Raw genomic sequence first — 17,959 nt, forward strand, 5'->3', positions numbered from 1 at the left:
GTAGGAAAGCTACGTGCTTCACATAGCATGCCGAAGCCTCTTCACCAAGCATCTATTTTAGTCCTACTGTACAAAGGACAGCCTCTAGCTGATACTCTACTCCCAACCCATCACCCAGGGTTGTAAAAGGAAGGTTGCTCTCTGTTTTATGAGAGTGGATGATCACTTTGTTTTGTTTTCCAGTGGTGGTGGTGGTGGTTTTTTTAAATCACCTAGACTTCCCACAGAGGCTTAGAAAGTCATTAGGAATATGATAAACATTTGACTCCTATGAATTTTTACCGGGCTTTTCCAACATGACAGTGTCAGAATCAAGTTCACCAGTCTGCCAAGAGGAGTTATGTTTCCTTCTAAAAGTTTTGGTTTAAATTATGTATAATTGTTCCACATCATCTCTGGATAACAGCTGTACCAAATCAAAGAAACACCCCTGCAATTTTTATTTTATGTTGCTGCAGCCACTGTTCAAGGAACATCAGAATATGACTTTGCCTTCTGGATGAGTCATCCTGCTTCAGTCTCGTTCATGGAGGACAGTGCTACTTTTCCATACCCAAATGTAGGAATGATGATAGAGTAGCACAAGCGCAATGTAAAGCTGTGTCTCAACACCTCCCTGAGATCACTTCTTTTCTTTTATTATTATTGTGTTTTATCTCTCACATTATAAAACATAAAATCTGCATACTGGAGCAGGGCGCTGCTTTGACACAGATTTAGATACAGCAGAGAAACACTGGTAATAAAATCAATGGAGAGGCAAAATGAAAGGGTAAGGGGGAGGGGAAGGGAAGCACTCAGATCAGCATTTCTGCTCACTTCTGGCAAATGCATTTTGTTGAGTTTCACATTAACCCGACATATTAACATTTCATGAGCACATAAATATTTAATGGTGACACCATCTATGCATATAATGTAAGGCAGAATTACAGCAATCAATAAGAATGCCAGAGAAATAGTTAAGGCCCTGTGTATTGCTATACAGCAAATTAAATGGCAATTTAAGTAATCAATATGTAAAGCAGCCTTGAAATGATCCTCAGACACACTCTCTGCAAGCATCATCTTTTAGCATTTGCTGTGCAAAATAAGGAAGAGCTGATGTTACATTTCTGTAAGAAAGAAAGATGGAAGGCCCTTTACTACATCTAAATATCTGTAGGCAAATTTGACAGATATGGATCTTCTGTAAGAAACAGGAATGGTAAAAAGGGAAAGAAAAAAAAGAGGTTCTTATAAATACCCAAAGAGAAATCATTCCTAGCCTTGGCAACAGATTTACAAAATTCATTATTATATTTGTAATACTCTTTTCACGACTTCGCAACTCATATCCTGTTCCAAAATATAATGCTATAAATACAGCTGATAAGGGCATGATTTTAATGTTATTTCCCTTATCACTCTGGTTATGGAGGAGAAATAAGCAGCAAATGGACATGTTTACTTCATAAACTGGTGAAAACAATAGCAGGGAAAGAAACATAACACACAGCTCTAGACTGAAAATACTGTTGCATGTCTACAAAGCACGCCGCTGGCTTGATTCATGTTTCTATCACAACATCATAGAATCATTTAGGTTGGAAAAGACCTTTAAGATCATCGAGTCCAAACGTTAACCTAGCACTGCCAAGTCCACCACTAAACCATGTCCCTAAGCGCCACATCTACACGTCTTTTAAATACCTCCAGGGATGGTGACTCAACCACTTCCCTGGGCAGCCTGTTCCAATACCTTTCAGTAGAGAAATTTTTCCTAATAGCCAGTCTAAACCTCCCCTGGCACAACTTGAGGCCATTCCCTCTCATCCTATCGCCTGTTACTCAGGAAAAGACACCAGCACCCACCTTGCTACAACCTCCTTTCAGGTAGTTGTAGAGCAATAAGGTCTCCCTTCAGCCTCCTTTTCTCCAGACTAAGCAACCCCAGTTCCCTTGGCCACTCCTCATGTGCTCCAGACCCTTCACCAGCTTCATTGCCCTTCTCCAGTCACACTCCAGCAACTCTGTCTTTCTTGTAGTGAGGGGCCCAAAACTGAACACCATATTCAAGGTGCAGCCTCACCAGTGCTGAGTACAGGGGGATGATCGCTGCCCTAGTCCTGCTGGCCACACTGTTTGTGATACAGGCCAGGATGCTGTTGGCCTCCTTGGCCACCTGGCCACACTGCCGGCTTATATTCCATCTTCCTTCAGTCCTACCTCAACTCTGGTCTGCTTGGCTGCCCTTTACTTTGATATTAGGAATTTACTTCTGCCAGTTTTTCCTTACTTCAGTTCTTGCAGAGCTACAGAATCGGGAAGGTCCAACATGGAAACGTAGCTTCTAATACGCTAGATGTTATACAGACAAAAACCAAAACCAACTCACAGTACAGGAGTACTAAATGCTGCAGAACCTCTTCTCTTCTACTGCTCCTTTGATCAATACTGCCCATTACCATCAGGCAAAGCAGAAAACCACCATGATGTGTAACACTCAGCAACAACATATTTTTTTTCTTTAGGGAAAAGCAAAAACAAATCCAGACAAAAATCTCAAGGAAAATAAAACAAAAGGGAAAGAAAATTACCAAGAGAGGGCAGCCAGGAAAAGTTTGAGTGATGAAAAGACATCAATGAGCAAGACAGAAGAGAAAGTTGATTTTTTAAAAAGTAGACTGTTCTTAAAAAAAACCCCCAAAACCCAAAACTAAAAACCAACAACAAACCAAAACAACTGCAGCTCAGAAAAAGCAAGGAAAAAAGAAAAAAGTGAGATAAGCATAGAATAAGAACAAAATAGTATCACAAGAACAATGAGATTAATTGACTAGCAGAAGAGGAGAAAGGAAGAGGTTTAAAAATGTTTTTAAAAATGCAAGGAGATGAAATTTTTAGGAAACCAGTGTTATCCATTTTCTTGACATTTCTACAGATGAAACTCTGTAGCCTATTAAGGCATAGGAATTTGACAGTATTTGTAGCAGCATACAGAACTGTATGGTTTTTACTATTTTTAAGTTACCTACTATATATATTTCTCCTCTCTTATTTACAAATTCCTGCTGTAAATGGAAGAGAAACATTTCTCAATTACCAAACAAAACCCAAGAGTGATCAGAAAGAGAAATGAAGGCTTGATCATGTTTCCCAAAGCAGACACTTCAGGCAGTGTCGGTCAGCAACTGGTGAGAGGTGAATTTCTTCTGGGATTTAGCCACATGAATTGCCTGAAGCACGCTGTTTCCCCTGAAGCCAAAAGTCTTTTCAAGAAGCAGAAGGCAGCCCTCCAACATCCAATTGTCCAACAAAGCATTTAAAGAGATACAGGAAAGACTATTCCTCCTTAGAGAATATGTTAGATTGTTGTTTTTAACTGTAAGATCTTTTCTACTTCCCCTTGTGTTATAATCAGTGGTGCTCAGCATCACCCAAATAAGGCTTACCTGCCTTTACAAGGTACCTACCAATAGCACGGACAATAACATAAAATAAATTCAAGTGTCCTGCCAAGATCATAGAAGAATAATGCAAAATCTCCAATAGAAAAAAAAAAAATTAACTTTATGGCAGTGTTCCTTTATGATCTTCCATTGAATTATTCATCGAGTCCATCACTACCTCGGGAGCACAAAACAAATTCTCAGAGAGGCAAAGGACTAAATTAAGAATTTTCCACATTTGACTACCACGTGCTTAAAAATCTGCATCAGCTTCAACAACAAAGCTTATACCTGCAACTAAGAGTTAATGACTGACAAAACGCACAGTTTTGAAGACAGGTATATTCAAAAGCTTCCTCATCAAAATCCACGAGGATGAAACCACCAGACAGAAGTATTCTTCCTTCACTGGGAAGGAATATCAACTTAGCCAATTCCTTAATCCCTCACATTAAAGATTGAAACTGGCTCAAAGTATACTGCCCATAGCAACTGCAGATGTAATTCTCAGATTCCTGAACCAACCGCAGAGCTTGGCAATGGCATAGAGATTCATTATGGTTAGGAAGTAAATACAGAAGTGAAAGGCTAGACCCACTATAGCTGCATCAATACTTATAATAAATCCCACAGCAGACAGTTCAACGAGCATTGCTGCACTAATAAAAAGGAGCATTTCCCCAGACCTTTTTTGTAGTACTGTCTAAAATGATCCTACATTAATAGAGACCATGTTTTCTAGCACTCTGCTGTAGGTTAGTATCAAGAGGTTCAGAGAGCTAGTTAGTAAAGATGGTAAAAACCTCCTCAGACCCAAAATGAAAAGTCAGGCAGCATTTTAACATCCAAATATTGCAGGGATGCTCCTCCTTTTCTTGACGCTGCTTTTCCTTTTCCTAAGCTTCCTTATCACGTATGGTAGGCTTCACCATTCTCTTTTCATTTAGATGCTTTAAGTAACTCTAGGAAGCAAGTCCTAAGAATATGCTTTCCGAGAAGGATAAGGGAGTATACTTCAGACAGAGTCAGTTTCCATTCATCCTCTTCACTAATTTTGCTTTCTTCTTAAGGCAGCTTGTCATTTGCCTCAACTTCAGCATCAGCGCTCTTCCAAAACCCTACACTCAGCACTGTCTCCTGTAACTTGTCTTTTTATCTTCATTATTTTATTTTCAATTTCCCATGCTTCCTCTCTCCCTTATCTCAGCCTTCCTTCACATTCCTGAGGCATTACAGAAATTCCTCATGGCAAAACTAAAATAAAGCAACAGTTACATCAGTTAGAATTGCAATTTAAGCCAGGATTTGAGAGAAGAGCCAAGACCTACTACAGATACTGAGGAAGGAGAAGAAAGGAGCCACTGACACGAGAAACACAGCTGCAAAGCTGTGCCTTTTTTTTAGGGACATCTCGTTACAGGACCATGTTAGGGATAAGACACTAGGAGTCTGATACATGCTTTGTTGTGTGCAACTATGAATAAGCACTTGAGGGCTAACCTGCGCATCGTGTGAGGAAGTGCGCTGTAACCTTCTGCTGCCGGGGAAAACTGCTAACAGAAGGCACGAAGCCCACTATGGCAAAGCAGCCAGGTGACAATGACACAGTCACACAGGGCAGGAGGGAGAAGAAAAGCATCTGATTATGTCATTATATAATGACATACAGATAAGAGGGGGAATTCAAGCTGTCGGGGTAATATTACAGCCAGTGTTTGACTCTGCAGCCATAAAACGCTTCTAACAAAGATGGCTTAAAATTTCCAATAGTTGGTTTTCTTCTGGAAAGTTACAGTGTGGTTTTTTCCCCCTCTTTTAAAACAAATCTAGTGCCAAACTATCAAAAGCTAAATTTGGATGGTTCTGCAGTTGCTCACCTAGCAATAAATTTTGTTCCTCGCACAAACACCTTTGCATGAAGCATGATTGTATTGTCTTTATTTTCCATCAAAAGCTAAATACACAGTCCTTTGTCTTGAAATATTATGTATCTTCCTCCTTTCTTTCGCACTCCATGCAGAACAAACCAAATCACTGTAAAGAATGGTGGTAAGACCCAAGATGAGAGGCCCAGCTGTCATGTCATCTTCAGAAGCAGCACCAGGATGCAGTCTTCACTTCCCACAGGCCCAGGCAGGGAGGAGAGCGATTTGGTGTTGACCTGGTCCAGTTTGGAAACTACCCACCAGGTATTCCTTCTCCCTCCATGCCCCACACAAATGTAAGAAGGCAATGCTTTCCCTGCAGTCTTTTCCTTGCTCACCTGTGGCAGAAATGGAGGGCAGGAAACTGCAGTACCTGCAGAATATAGCAAGTTTTTCAATTTTCTTTTCTTTCATAATATGAAACAGGCCCTGCTAGTGCCCTAACATTATTGTGGTATGGATATACTAGTAAAGCATCAACCTTTATTGTACATCAGTGAGACTAGCAGCTAGAGTACCAGCATCACAAAAGCTCCCAGCACAGAGTAAATGGGAAAATCAGTGAGACTCCATAGCTAGTTGTCTTCTCTCCCCATGTATACACATCTCACCTTTGCAGGTGGAGGGATTATGGCTCCACAAAAATCAGCCAAATCTTTCTGTGCTACTGCTGCAACTCATGGTATGATTCAAAACCTTCTAAAGACAATAGCTAGAGTTGCCACAACTTCTGGGCCCTTTGGATCAGGACCTCCTTTAGCCAACAGCTTCCATATACATGGGAAAGTTTAGGTGTGCTATGAATGGTGAGAAGTGATCTGAACGTACACAGGACTATGTATCCCATACAGGGCTGTGCAGAGGGTGCCATGACTCCCTTACAATCCTCTTCCTCCCCCAGTACTAACTTAACTCTGCATTTACGCTGCAACCAGCCACTCCAGGCTTTTGCCTCCTTACTGTAGAGGACCCACCTCAATTCTGCCATCAGTGACGGGGCAAAATCACACAACTTTCCAGTGTGTTGTTATGGAAAGCAGAGAGATTGAGTGATGTTTGGGAAAAAACAAAAAGCAGGGAGAAAAACAATTAGATATCTCAGTGGAAGGTAAGAACAGAGAATGGAAAGACTGGCGGAGAAAAGAGAAGACAAGAACACATTAACAGGCTGGGACCCACTGGGCTGAGGCAATTAGGTCTCATGTGGAAAACTGCATTCCTTCATGAGACTCATATAACAAAGCTCACTTTTCTCTCCACTTTTAGCAGAACAGAAATAAATTACATCCCTTTTCCTATCATTTCTGGGGGAAAAAAATGGTATGGCAGAAATCAAACTCAGTTTTATTTCAGAAAATGCTGAAATTATATGTTGGACTATTCATATCTGATCAGGTTAGAATGAGTAGGCATGAGGAGACTCTCTGAACTGGCGGAAGGATGTGTAGGCAGCCTCCTATACAACTGCATGGGTTAGAAAGTATATGGCAGACAGACTGTGACTCAACCCATTAAAGTTCTGAAAGGTCTCTGCAGGATGCCAGCAATCTTCCTGCCTGCATCACCAGCACTCGCAAACAGCACCTGTGCCTCCACTGTGACTTCTGAAAGCTTCAAAAGGAAAAGAACTCCCTCCTCAACCTCCCCAAAAGCAGCAACTCAAGTAGCTGCTCGGCAAGATATATCTCTGCATAGCAGCTGTGTGAATAACTGATTTTCCAGCTCAGCAGATGCAGGGGAAAGGGGATTTTCTACTACTGACCCTAAACCAGCTCAATTTTTAATTTTCAGGTAATCAAAATAACTCTTGGCACAACCAAGGTCCAAAAGTTGTTTTGATTTCAAACATTTTAATAACTTTTAAAGTTTTTTTTAAATACAAGAACAGAAAATTGAGGAGCATACCACTAAATATCTTACACATCATTTACAAAAATGTAGTAGCAATTATAAATCATATCAAGGGATTAATAAGCCCAACTTTTCAGCACGCATTCCACCACCCTGGTGGCAATATTTTATACTGAAAATTTTACACTCAATATCTAGCAAATATTTCCATGAAATAGATAAAATCAGTGGGAAAAAGGAAAAACCTTTTCTTCTACAGATGAGAGAGTTGAATTTCAGGCTACAGTAAAATGATCTCTTTCCAAGGAACACTTATTTTTCCCTACACATATGAAGAACCTACTAACCTAATAAATGGCAAAGAATTGGGCATAAACTTGGGCAACCAGCTGGGCAGAATCCAAACAGGTGGACAGCCAATGATCAGACACAGAGCTGCTAAGTCTATCTACAGTTTCTGCCTGAAGCACCAATCTCTTGTGCTTAAACAAAACAAGGAGACACAGTATGTGTCTCCTCAAGGCAGAATCTCACCCCAAAGAAGCAGTGAGACCTGCTAGAATATGGCTGGTCATAAGCGCAGAAGAAAAATATAGACAAGTCACCAACCTGCAGTCATCAAAAGCAAATTCATTAGAATAAGAAATGTGTACCCCACCAGAGACAATGTCGTATAGGACCTCTTTGTGACTCCACTGACTTACTGTGAAATACAGTAACCTTTAAGTAAAATCCTACACTCCCTCCCAGATGAAGGTTATCACTATATTTAGATGCCCATGAGGAAAATGTAAAATAAGGGAATATTTCAATGGTAGTGCATTAGAAGCTAAGGCATAGTTGCTGTAAATTCAGTTTACCCAATGACATCTTCTTTTTCTGCCAGGAAATACTGTTAAATTAGCCAAGATCCAAGACGAATGGCAGTCCACCCACAACTGGAGCAGTAGCTTTGATTTTGCTGCCTGCTATCAAGAACACCTGAATGAACACTGACTGCACATATAGGGGTCAACTTATCAAAACTGCAAAGCCAGTGTTTCTACAGAAGCATCCCAGGCACAAACACAGCACATTTAAACACAGGACAACAACTATCAAATTTCTCTTTTTGGTTTACAAATAAAAGGAGTGCTCCATTTTGCTTCCTTTAGTTTGCACTTTACACCAAATTAAGTAAATATCATTATTTTACATCAATATTAGCGATCACTGAAATGCATGTGTACAAAAACCAAAATCAGGCAAATGAATACACACCCCCACACACATATGCATACAAAATATTTCGGTTTCATATATTTATACCTCTCTCCTCATTCTATCTTGAAAACAAAATGGATCTGAATAGTCTTGCACCACAAATTCCCAAACGAATCAATGACAAAGCACCAATAAATGGAGATACTAATACCAATGGTAGCATAACAGTATTTCCATGGAAGGGTTTTTCCTCAGACCCTTTTTACACTCAGGAAAGTTTCGAAGGCACATTGCTACAAGTTACCAGTAAGAAAAATCTCAAGATATCTGCACTGAATAAAGTGTTTTAAATGGTAAGTTATAATTTTATTTTTAAAAGTAGTAGAACGTGAAGCTGAAATAGTTTTGGAAAGGAACAGATTAGAACCAAGGGGGGACTTGTCTGCTCCAAAAGAACAACAACAAAAAAATTATCTGTCACGAAGCTTTATTCCAATCATTTTCTTCACCGTTAACTTTAATTATACACTCTGACTGTCCTATAATTATGTAGCTTGGGAAACTGCCAATTATTTCCTGCGAAAAATTTTGAAATTTCTTGCAGAGATACTCAACATTACTGCCATCAATGCATTCCATATACTATGTCATCACCTTTTAAAAGCAAATCGTCTTCCAATAGCAATTGATTATTGAAGTGGAACATGAAAAAAATGCAGTGCATATCAGTCACTGATAGCACCAGATAATTCATAAAAAAGAGAAAGAAAAGCTAACTCAGCAGGAAACTAATTCAATAGGAAACTTTTTTAAAAATCCAAATGATAGCTAAGGATACTACACAATCAAAGAAAACATGGGGGTTTTCCCCCTCCACTAACACTCTTTCTTCTGGAAGCTCCAGTCATATTGCATAGTAAACAACCTCCCCCCACCCCACCCCCCACCCCCACCCCAAGATTCAAAACCAATTAACTCAAAGTCTAAATAAAGAAAAACAACAGTATGTTTATCTGAAGGAAGACAGCAAGTCAAGAAAACATATTACTGTAATTTCAGGAGTAAGTATCCAACAGGAAAAAGGTGAATGAGAAACGGATTGTGGGGAAGTAGGTAAGAAAGAATCAAACAGGGAAAGTTTGGTCATTTTTGTTTCCTCCTTCACCGTGCAACACCCCTGTTTTCACCTTGAAATGCCTTCTGCTTTCAAGATGCAGAGTTATCCATCTGCTCCACTGGCTTCACACCCATGTTCTTCAACACACTGCAACTGTATTTACTCTTCCTATGAGTACTTTTGTTTGCTACTGGTCTTTGAAGCCCTACTGCCGCCCCCACCCCCACCCCAAGGGCACTTTAGTTTCAGACATCCTTCCCACCTCACTAATCCATTTATCATGCAAACTATTTCTAAGCAGAATCACTTACGAGAGGCAGAACAAGGAACAAAAAGGGAAGAGATTACTAATTGCCTGCCTTCTCTTCTAACTTCTCCTTATCCATTTTTTTTCAGTAATACAAGATACCTTCCTAAGGGCCATGCAGCTGGGGCATCCTAAGAAAGTGGCAGGACAGATTGCAGTGATTTGTGCTGTCCATTAAAATGCAGCACTGCCAATACACTCGGTAAAACCACGACAACTTCCTGATAGTGTCTTTGCTTAATACATCCCATTCTGTCAGGAGAAACTTCATATTTTCCAAGTTTGTTTCAAACCAACTCTGGTTTCCAGTCTTGATTTTTAATTACTGCACAGCACAGATATTATCTCATTTTGGGCCTTAGGAATTAACCCATGGTACAGCAATAAACTGTATTGCAAAGGGCCAAGTTGAAAATAATCTCTCCTCCTAGGAACCAAAATATTTCCTAGTATCAACAATGAAAAAAAGAGAAGAGCTCCTGTCAAAAAAGTTGTTCAGTATGCTAGTATTATTTGTATAGTTACAAATTTCTTGTGGCAACTTAACCTTGACCACAGAGAGAATTTTTGTTACACCATAGCAGTAGAAATATATCTGAAAAAATAAGCAAGGTCAACAGGCTGTACAAGTAGAGAAAACTGCTGTTGTGGGAGCTTTTGGAGCCAAAGGCCATGAAGAAAAGGTAATGTTAGATGTGAAATAGAATGAGATATGAGAAGGAAATGGGCATGTCAGGACCCACAGGAAACTACTGTACACCAGCTAGTAAGTCAAGGAGATGAAAAGACAGAAAATAGGTGTCTTTTGTGATCAAAGACTAGCACACTAGAGGAGTTGTACAACACCATTCATCTCAGAGGCGTCCAGCATGCTGTTAAGATGACATGGTGGACCACTGCAGATGAGTGAGCTACCATGCCAGCAATGCTAGTATAAGCACTAAGTAGAACTGCTCAAGAAAGATGGGCAGGCTAACATACTCCCAAGCTGTGTTAATAGTTCCCAAAGCAGCTTTGGGCAAACAATTTAATCTGAGCGTGCCTCAGTGTGGCATTTCTAGTGTATGTGTATCCTTTCTCGGGCAGGAAATACATCAGGCACCCAGACACTCTCCTAACAGGAATCATACAAGAATAAAAACTGGCATCCCAAAATAACAGCAAAAATTCTCAGTAATGCAGCAACAAAAATGCTGCATTATAGAAACAAAGCTGAGCCAGCAACAAAGTCCATTCTAAAGAGTGTCTAATTACATGCTACAATGAACCCAATTTTTAAGACAGCATTTGCAACATGAAAATGAAAAATAAAAAATTGAGAGATGTCAATGAAAGCTCTATTTCAACAGAATATCTGTCCTCTTTAAATTCTTTCAGATTTCTTTAAAAAATGACTGTCTCATTTGGGAGCACTGGCTACCCCTACTAAGTATATTCTCTAAATTTAGAATTTTCAGAAGAAGTCTGTCAAGTAGCAGGGGTCCAGATCTTACCAAATTTTAATGAGAAACAGTAACCAATTCTTGTTTTATAAAAAAACCCACAATTCAGCATAGTTTATCCAGAAAACACACTCATTGCCCAGTATGTGAAACAGCCCTTAATTTCAGGGGTTTATAGGGGTTGATAAATATTGCTGTATTGCATGCTACCACAGTGTTTTGTAACAGCTGTTGCTAGATGCAGACTGAGGAGAAAGATATATTTAACGAGCAGATCTTACAATCTTGTGGTCTCCTGTTATGTCCCTGGATCATCCTGGCCTGGATATCAGCAGACCCTTTACAAACCTATTAGAACTTTGACACTAATCTACTCTGAGCAAAAACTAGATGATAAATTAAAAGTTCACTCTTCACTTTATAGTAGAAACGATTGGTGTATCTACTGTCTCCTTGCTATACACAACCTTCTTTAAGCTGGTGTGCATGTGTGCTTTTTCTTGGGGAGTTAAACCATCCCTACTATCGCAAGACACTGATTTTCTAGACTAACCTCTACTCCCATCTGTGCTTGCTAGGTTTATGCTTGGCAAATACGTGATTTCAATAAAGGTCAGGAAAAGTTGTTCTATTCAGAGGCAGGTATTATTCAGCTGTGTGCCTCTTCTTGTAAGGATGCAACACAAAACTTGCTTGAACTACCCTTGAAATAACAAATGTAGGAAGTGGAGTGGGCAGGGGGCAGGAACGGGTTGTGCAAGTCAATCATGATGCTTTTTACCTATTTTTCTCTGAGCATTACCTCACATATAGCAGTAGTTTTAGTGGGAGCATCTTAACTCTCAGGACACTGCAACTCAGTCGCTTATCAAAGCATTTGCTCATCAAAGCCTCCTTTCCACAGAAAACACTGACAGTTTTTGGTAGACAGAGCAGGGCAGAGAATTCTGCACACTTACTCATTTCTGAGCTTATTGACCTCCATCATGCATCTGAAAAAGACATAAGCTCATCTCCCTCCTCTTTGCAGGCCTAAGCAAAAAGTAATATTTGCAAAAAGTAATATCTGTAATATTTGACTTGGCAATGACAGACTAGACAGCTGTACAGCTTTCTCCCAAAGCTTTTACAAACTTATGTCATGTTGTTGCGTGTGAACAGGCAACCCCACAGATCTCAAAGACGAGAATAAGCCTTACCCGTATATAAGCATCCTGGTGATGTTTAGCAAAGTACAGCATATTGTCGAGGGCTAGCATTCCTGGAGGGGTCTGCGTAAAATCCATTGCTGGGTTTACATGATTCTGTAAAGAGATAACAAGATCACTCAATTACCACCTTTACAAAAGCTGTCAGCTGCCCAGTGAAGTGCACTGTGTTAGCATGCTGTGCCAAAAAGTCCAGCAACAGAGCTCTTTTTGCTGAGCAGAAAAATCTTAACAAGGAAATGGTCCATGCCTCAAAGAACTTTAAAGCCAAATGCAAACACTGAGGTTGGCATGTCAGTCATTCACTTCTGTAGCTATGGAATGGAGTTTCCCAAAGACTGACTGCTTTAGAAGCACAGATCTCCAAGTCTTTCATGGCAGATAGACTCCTCGGTGGCACTACAGACTAAAAGTACTACTTACATGAAAATGCAGATATGTAAGCAAACAGCCACCAAAACACCTATTTATACAACTGCTATGGAACAATTTCAAACAAACATTGAAAAAGAGAAAAAACTACTAGATTCAAAAGCTATATTAAGTCTATTGGATCCTGCGGAATCCTGAATACAAAGGGCCTCGGACAAAAGTGGATGAAATTAAACAGATTCACCTTATGGAATTCAGGTAAATTTTTTGTTACATTCTCGATCTAAGAATTTCAGCTATGGGATTAATGAATGAGCACACTAAATATAACCAAAACTTGTTAGTTTCTACACGCACCTACAGATTTCAAATGTTCAGTTTCACACTTGAATGTAGTTCAACATTTGGATATGAACATTTGCCTGGCTACAGACAGGCTCGAAAACACCAGAGAAGTTGCTCAGACAAAGACCCGAGAGTATGTCTCCATCAAAAAATGCCTATCGTCTGCTATGCTCTTTTATAAGCATCACCTTTGCAATGTCTCCAGCTCCACTGATCATTCTGACACAGAAAGATTTCCCCCTAGTCACTTTGCGATGGCATTTCTATTCTGCAAGACCCATCTGACAGAGACTTTAAAACTGCATTTACTAGCAGAAAACTGATTGCCAAAAGATCAGCATAGATTTCTTCTTCCATCAGTCTGTTTCTGCTGTGTGCTCAGGGTCTGATCCACCCACCTCACTGACAAAAGCATGCGGTTTACTACTTTTCCTCCTGTTGAGAATCTCAGGCCATAAAGTTGTAGAAATGTGGGATTCCACTCTCTTGCCCGTCTGACCTTTAGTTGTATGATAGTGTTTAACCCCAGCTGGCAACTAAGCCCCATGCAGCTGCTCGCTCGCTCCCCACACGGTGGGATGGGGGAGAGAATCAGAAAAGCAAAAGTGAGAAAACTCATGGGCTGAGATAAAGACAGTTTAACACGTAAAGCAAAAGCCACACACACGAGCAAAGCAAAACAAGGAATTCATTCACCACTTCCCATGGGCAGGCAGGTGTTCAGCCATCTCCAGGAAAGCAGGGCTCCATCACTCATAATGGTGACTTGGGAAGACAAACGCCATCACTCCAAATGTCCCCCCCTTCCTCCTCCTTCCCCCAGCTTTATGTACTGAGCATGACATCATATGGCCTGGAATATCCCTTTGGTCAGTTGGGGTTGGCTGTCCCAGCTGTGTCCCCTCCCAATTCCTTGTGCCCCCTCCAGCCTACTTGCTGGTGGGGTGAGAAGCAGAAAAGGCCTTGACTCTGTGCAAGCACTGCTCAGCAACAGCTAAAACATCCCTGTGGTATCAACACTGTTTTCAGCACAAATCCAAAACATCGCCCCATACTAGCTACTATGAAGAAAATTAACTTTATTCTAGTCAAAAAACAGGACAGATAGGTTGGTTTTAGCTAGTCAATAATTTATAGTCACATGAAAGATTAGAAGTATTAGAAAGCAAAAATTATACGTGAACACGACTGCTGCAACTTTAAAAGCAGACAAAGATTTTGAAGATGGCATGCACAACTTGTTCATTTTACATCTCTGGCTTAGCAGATCCGGTGTACAAGCAAAACAATCATAGGCTAATCATTTTGCAATATGGAATCCTAGATTTTATATGGAAATATCTATGCAGGAGATGTTTCAGAAGGGTAGTAGTCTAGGGCAGGGAAACAAAGGCTTACTGAGTTGTGTTTTCCAAAAACTCATCTTTTTTAAACTTTTTTTTTTTTTACATTCATCTGAATGACAAAAGAAGCCCTTAATGGCTAATTCCCCAACTCCACCTTCCGTCTTCCAGAGTCAGAACATTTAAAATCAGTACAAGACTGCTTCACACATGTCACAAGCCCAAGAGACTTCAGCTTCTTGGAGAAGAAAACTTCCCTTCCTACAATTTTCAAGCATTCCCAAAAGTGCATTTTAAGAGAGGCTGAGTCTGGCAGACACACAAAAGCTCCCGCACCTGCCCTAACCCCAGCATGAGTATATTAGCAGGACCTTCTATACATCTGACACCACCTTAATTTTGGACATAAAGCAGAAGTCCTGGGGAACACCACTTGATGCTTAGCCTTGCCATGAGGTCCATTTCCTTGAGAAAGCTCTTGGGAAGCTGCCTACAAGGAACCATACAGCACCAGTTTTACAACACCTTTTGCAAGTAGAACTTCAGCATAGGGCTGCACATACTCTCTTGACCCCCATGCTATAGCATAGCACAGGCAGAGTATACTTGGACAAATACCTGGCAAGCAGAGAGAGTATCAAGACCCATCTACCTTTCTCCAGCTATTAAAATACTAGCACTCATTTTGCTGGTGTTTACAAAGAATGTTAAAATAAAAGCAGAACACTGAAATAAAAAGGCTGACCTACTGTTGCTTGAATAGTTCTTTCCTTCATCCCATTCTACATCTCAAATTATATAGACAAGTCAAGAGAAAACAGCAAGGGCATGAGAATCTCACCACGTTTAGTAAGGCTAATTCATTTTGTCTCTTACCATCACTACTAGTTCCATGTTCAATCAGAAAAGCCACCTCTCCATCACTTACTACTTTTTCTCCAAGTCAAGCCTATAAACCCAGCTATTTTCATTTGTTTGAAACAAAAGTTTCTGCCACTTTGGGTGCCAGGATAACTAGGGCTTGATCTTCAGCTCTGTTAAGTCAAATAACTGGACATCTGCCAGCTGATGGTAGCTGAGGTTCCAAAGGACAGTTCTGGCATGTGCGAGACAATACATTATCTTCAATTATTCTTCAAATTCAAAAAGAATGCCAGCTGCTTTATTCCCTTCCTTCTTCCTCCCTCCCCCTAAAATCATCCTTTTCTTAACATGTTGAATGTTTGTGGTTGAAATATTAATTTACCGAGAGTGGGTTTAGAAACAAGATACAAAGCTAAATTATCTAAAATGCTGTAGTGAATAATTCAGAAGTATGCAAACACCCCCACCTACAACATAATTTATTAAATATATGGAACACAACACTTCAGGCATATTAGTTGCATCTGTTTAGTATAACGTCTATTGCATTTTTCTCTTTCTAAAAAGACAAGAGTAAGAAATACAAATGGAACAACTTCGTTACATCCAATTTTTCAGATTTATTTTTTTTTCCACTAGACTGAGTAATATCTGTGCATCTTTCTGCTCCAGCATCTGAGCGGTATTTAGCAGCTTGCGCTCTTAAACCAAACATATTAAGATACCAAAAGCATCAAGAACTTGTTAGCCAGCTTAGTAGTGTACTGTGGAAATGAAAATTCATTCTTCTGGATAAGATATAAACCCAAAATCATGTCTGCTTATGCCATTAAAAAAAAAAAAATTAAAAAAAAAAAATCACATGGCACGTTTCACAAGATTACAGCTATTCCGGATAAATTCCAGTGCAGTAATTTTATTCAGACAACCTAGCATTCCCATGCAGTCCTAGCTGTGTAAAGCTTTCTTCTCTGTCCTGAAAGGCTCCACTGTCTTACTTTTGGCTTCCAAGGCAATCTCTGAGGGATGTATAGATTTCAGTCATAAGAAAGTGTGCTCGCACTGAGATGCCTAATCACAGCAATGGTGTACTGTCTGTAGGTAACTGGAATAAGCACCACTTGTTCCTTAAATTATTCCTAACAACAGTATCTTCCACATGAATATGCTGAAGCATAGAAACCATGGATTTCCTCGCATTCCTAGCCTATTAAGGTACAAACTTTTTATTTCTGTCTTGACAGATATTGATGGCTTATCACAGATTTTGCATCAGTGCATGTACAGCTATGTAAATCGGCTGCCAAGTCATGCTAGTTTGCCCTGAAAGCTGCTTGCAGTAGGTGCTAGACCTTGTAATAGCTGTTCTACACAGAAAAGCAAACTTCTGTTTTCCCAATCCCAAAGCAGCACAGGTGAAACGCCATTCTGCACACCTCACTTCTGTAGGTTTGTATGACAAAAACACTACCGAAGTTCCCAGGGAGGAATTAGGACTGTAAAAGAACTGATAATAGAAGAACTTCAGAACATCTGAAAAGGAAGAGTCCAATTTCAATGGTGTCAATCTAAAATGAACCCCTCAAAACTGGTCATATTTTTTTCTACAGAAAAAGGAACAATCCACTACAAAGATAGTGCCAAGGACAGTAATCACTTTCTCCCACCTTCAACTACTTGCACTTACTCATTTTCTTTTTCCTTTTAAATCTAAACCATGGTTCTGTGGCCTAGGAAGGAAAGCAACCACCTGGTTCTACAGCACCTACACAAAAACTTTCCCTGGATCAAATGAGGAAATCACAGTAGTACGTATATGGATGTTTGTTCCTAAGAACTTAAGACCAAGAGAGTGGGAACTTTTTAAGTGATGTTCACAGTGAATTACGAATTGATACACTTATGTTGGAAGTATCAACGAGCACACAACCTCACCATTTACCCCCTCCCTAAATAATCCTGAAGTTTAGCACGCAAAATGTTCCCATCTGTTCATTTACACAAGAATTACAAATATGAAAAAATGGTAGATTAAAAAAAAAAATTTGTGAAGAGGTAGTCAGCTAAAATTCTTAATGAGGAAGTAATTTTGTCTTTTTATTTAACAGCACTATATTCAAAGAGATGATGATGCCCACAACTTCTACCATCCAATTTAATAAGACGTAACAGTGACTTGGGAATTTTCAACTTCTATGTATTCAGTGAAAGCAAAAACTAACAAACAGATTTGTTTTTCTCTTGATAACTCTTTAAATATGCAAATGCGCATTTTTTTCTTCCAAAGACAATTTTTTAAATTTTCCAACAGAACTGTTTGATAGAATGAAAATGTATGTGGAAGATCCCTGAATTTAAAAAAATAGTAGTAATAAAAACACTGTCTACCTCAAGTCAGAAGTATCCAAAGCTCAGCAACTCTGTCTTTGAAAGAATAAGCAGAAAATCTTTTAAGATACTTTTAGTGCAAGTCATTTAAATCACATCTCCGTTACCCCACCACATGTAAAGAACTCCAGTATATTTCTACTGGATATAGTTTTTATAGAGA

At 39.7% G+C, this 17,959-nt stretch overlaps 1 protein-coding gene across 3 annotated transcripts in view; it reads right to left on the reverse strand.

Moving 5' to 3' along the window:
* ELMO1 (engulfment and cell motility 1) overlaps positions 1-17,959 on the reverse strand; it is a 317,430-nt gene that overhangs the window by 158,944 nt on the left and 140,527 nt on the right. For all 3 annotated transcript variants that reach the window (XM_069809495.1, XM_069809506.1, XM_069809487.1), the window contains one exon: positions 12,476-12,580. In XM_069809495.1, the coding sequence (XP_069665596.1) occupies positions 12,476-12,580 (105 nt within the window). The remainder of the gene's footprint in view (positions 1-12,475; positions 12,581-17,959) is intronic.

The sequence above is a fragment of the Haliaeetus albicilla genome, chromosome 2 (assembly GCF_947461875.1).
Source record: "Haliaeetus albicilla chromosome 2, bHalAlb1.1, whole genome shotgun sequence".
Taxonomy (NCBI): domain Eukaryota; kingdom Metazoa; phylum Chordata; class Aves; order Accipitriformes; family Accipitridae; genus Haliaeetus; species Haliaeetus albicilla.